The sequence below is a fragment of the Oratosquilla oratoria genome, chromosome 6 (genome assembly GCF_046742065.1).
Source record: "Oratosquilla oratoria isolate Oo_2021 chromosome 6, ASM4674206v1, whole genome shotgun sequence".
NCBI lineage: Eukaryota > Metazoa > Arthropoda > Malacostraca > Stomatopoda > Squillidae > Oratosquilla > Oratosquilla oratoria.
In genome coordinates, this window is record NC_134782.1 from 53,771,000 (window position 1) to 53,773,499 (window position 2,500).

The window sequence follows — 2,500 nt, forward strand, 5'->3', positions numbered from 1 at the left end:
TCCATTTCTTCTTCGGCAAGTCCTTGGTTTTAACAGTGAAGAGTTCTTTTTAATTCTCCAGGTTTCTGTGAACGTAGAGCAATGTCATCTTCATATACCATTATGTCACCAGTGAATTCCACTGGAGCGGTGGTGAGTGGTACACTAACTTGCTTAACTCCAGTATTTACAGAGAATCATTCGTCATTCTTGAAACCGGTTCTTCTGTTACATATACATGGTTCGTTTGAACATATCTATGTTTCTAATAATTGCTATAAAAAAAAAAGAACAGCGACTTGCCGCAAATGACAGGGCTTTGCCCAACCAGGATATTCTAACTTCCCACTAAGTAGGCGTGGGATGGTGAGTTTGAATGCCGGGTTTTAGGAAAAATCCTAGCCTTCGAGTCTGCAGAAAAAGTGATTATGAAAACAAGGCAAATTAGATTTCTTTCAAGAGATTGCTAGAAAAATTATAAAAACATTTAGTTTGAATGCTGGGTTTTAGAAAAAATCGTAACTTTCGACTCTGCAGAAAAAGAGGTTATGAAACCAAGGCAAATTAGATTTCTTTCAAGAGATTGCTAGAAAAATTATAGAAACATTTAAGAAGAAATAGAGATCTAAAAACAAGCAGATAGAAAATAGAATATTACAAAATAGCAACCCCAGACAACTGTGAAGAGCAAATTGTCCCACATTATTAAGGATTACAAAGGCGGAGCATACCGACAGGAGACCTTTTGGTCCATATCTAGGTCGGATGCGAAAAAAAAAATCATAATAATAATAAATTATATGGAAAGAGTTAAAGGCGTGATGGTTATGACAAATGGGGAGTAACGATGCACAGTAACAGAACGAAAGTTTGGGCCTTCCTAACGAGGGTCACCCCTATACTGAATGAAAATTTTCTAACGTTAGCCAGAACAGAGTATGTACAAGTTGCCGTTTGACAAACTGTATGAAACAAAGACGACAACGATGACGTGTTATGACACTGTAGTTAGGAAGAAAAATGTCCTGTCTGACTTATAAGATATTTGCATAGAATAAATACGTAGATAAGATAAATAGATTAATAAAATAGATAACTAAATAAGATGAATAAATACATAGATAAGTTAAATGAATAAATTAGATAAATAAAACCAAAAATATGAATAACGAAGTGTGTAGACCTAAACGTTAAACCATTGATTAAATTTCTTTGTAACTGAACGATAAACAGCTGAGACCTAAGGCACACACATATGGCAACCGATTCGAGTACTGTAAATCTAAATACTAACCGATTCAACTACTGTGCTACTGAACGTTACTGAACGTTAAACAACATGTTCGGCTAAGCCTAATGCATAATACGACTTTAAAAGACCTGAAGTACGCACTTTGTGTCGTTTGTAATCTGAAGAGAGACTGTCGATGAAGTCACTCTGGTTCCTGAAAGAGAGAAATAAAGTATTTTCAGTAAAGAGTAAAATAGATACAATAACAAATAACATAAAAAACATGGACAGCAAGCTTCTTCATATAAACTGAACTGGCAAGACTTCGAAGATTAAGGTACATTCACGGGTATAGTATAAAGTTTGTATATACTGTATAATAGACATACATTTTACATAAGTATTTATACGTTTACACTCACAAACGCACCTTATGAACATTTGTAGAATCTTTTAGTATCCAGATGGGGGTACGGACATTTGCTGGACAATTGGCCAACAGACAATTGGCAAACGGAAAATTAGTAAACGGATAATTAGCCCCCACCCCCAAAAAAAAAATGACAGGACATTTTATTTCTGGAGGTATAGATAGGCGAAATGTTGATCAACTGTCCGTATGTCCACTTTCCCACTGCGTATATTATCCAGTGGGCAATTGTCCTACACCCATCCAGAGAAGTGATTTCGAATTTGTAGTCCATGTTGGACCCATAGCAGGGCACTACACAGTTCCAATAGGACGGCAGAAAAAAAAAAGTATGTCTAATGGTTTTACTCAGTATTGAGACAATCCACGAAAACAAGAAAACGCGCTCCATAAAAGATGCACAAGAAAACAAGACCAGAAACCTTTATCCCAAGGCTCAAACCTGCATCTCCGCATCATCAGATGGAAATTGGCTCTCCCTCCCCTCCTTCTCAACCCTCTGTGACTTCACAGTCGTTATTTCCTTCACGGAGGACAAGAAATCCATCTATCACAGGAGTTGGACAAGTGTCCTTGAAATAAACAATGCAGGGAGATATATATCGACGGAAATAGGCAGGGACAAAGAATGATACGTACATGCGCGTCCACACGGACGCACACACGTACACACACACACACACACACACACACACACACACACACACACACACACACACACACACACACACACACACACACACACACACACACACACACACACACACACACACACACACACACACACACACACACACACACACACACACATGCACACACACACACACACACACACACACACACACACACACACACACACA

The 2,500-nt window shown here is 38.1% G+C and overlaps 1 protein-coding gene across 2 annotated transcripts in view; it reads right to left on the reverse strand.

The window, feature by feature from the left end:
• Positions 1-2,500, reverse strand: part of LOC143026490 (uncharacterized) — a 569,371-nt gene that overhangs the window by 87,494 nt on the left and 479,377 nt on the right. For both annotated transcript variants that reach the window (XM_076186968.1, XM_076186967.1), the window contains one exon: positions 1,373-1,424. In XM_076186968.1, the coding sequence (XP_076043083.1) occupies positions 1,373-1,424 (52 nt within the window). The remainder of the gene's footprint in view (positions 1-1,372; positions 1,425-2,500) is intronic.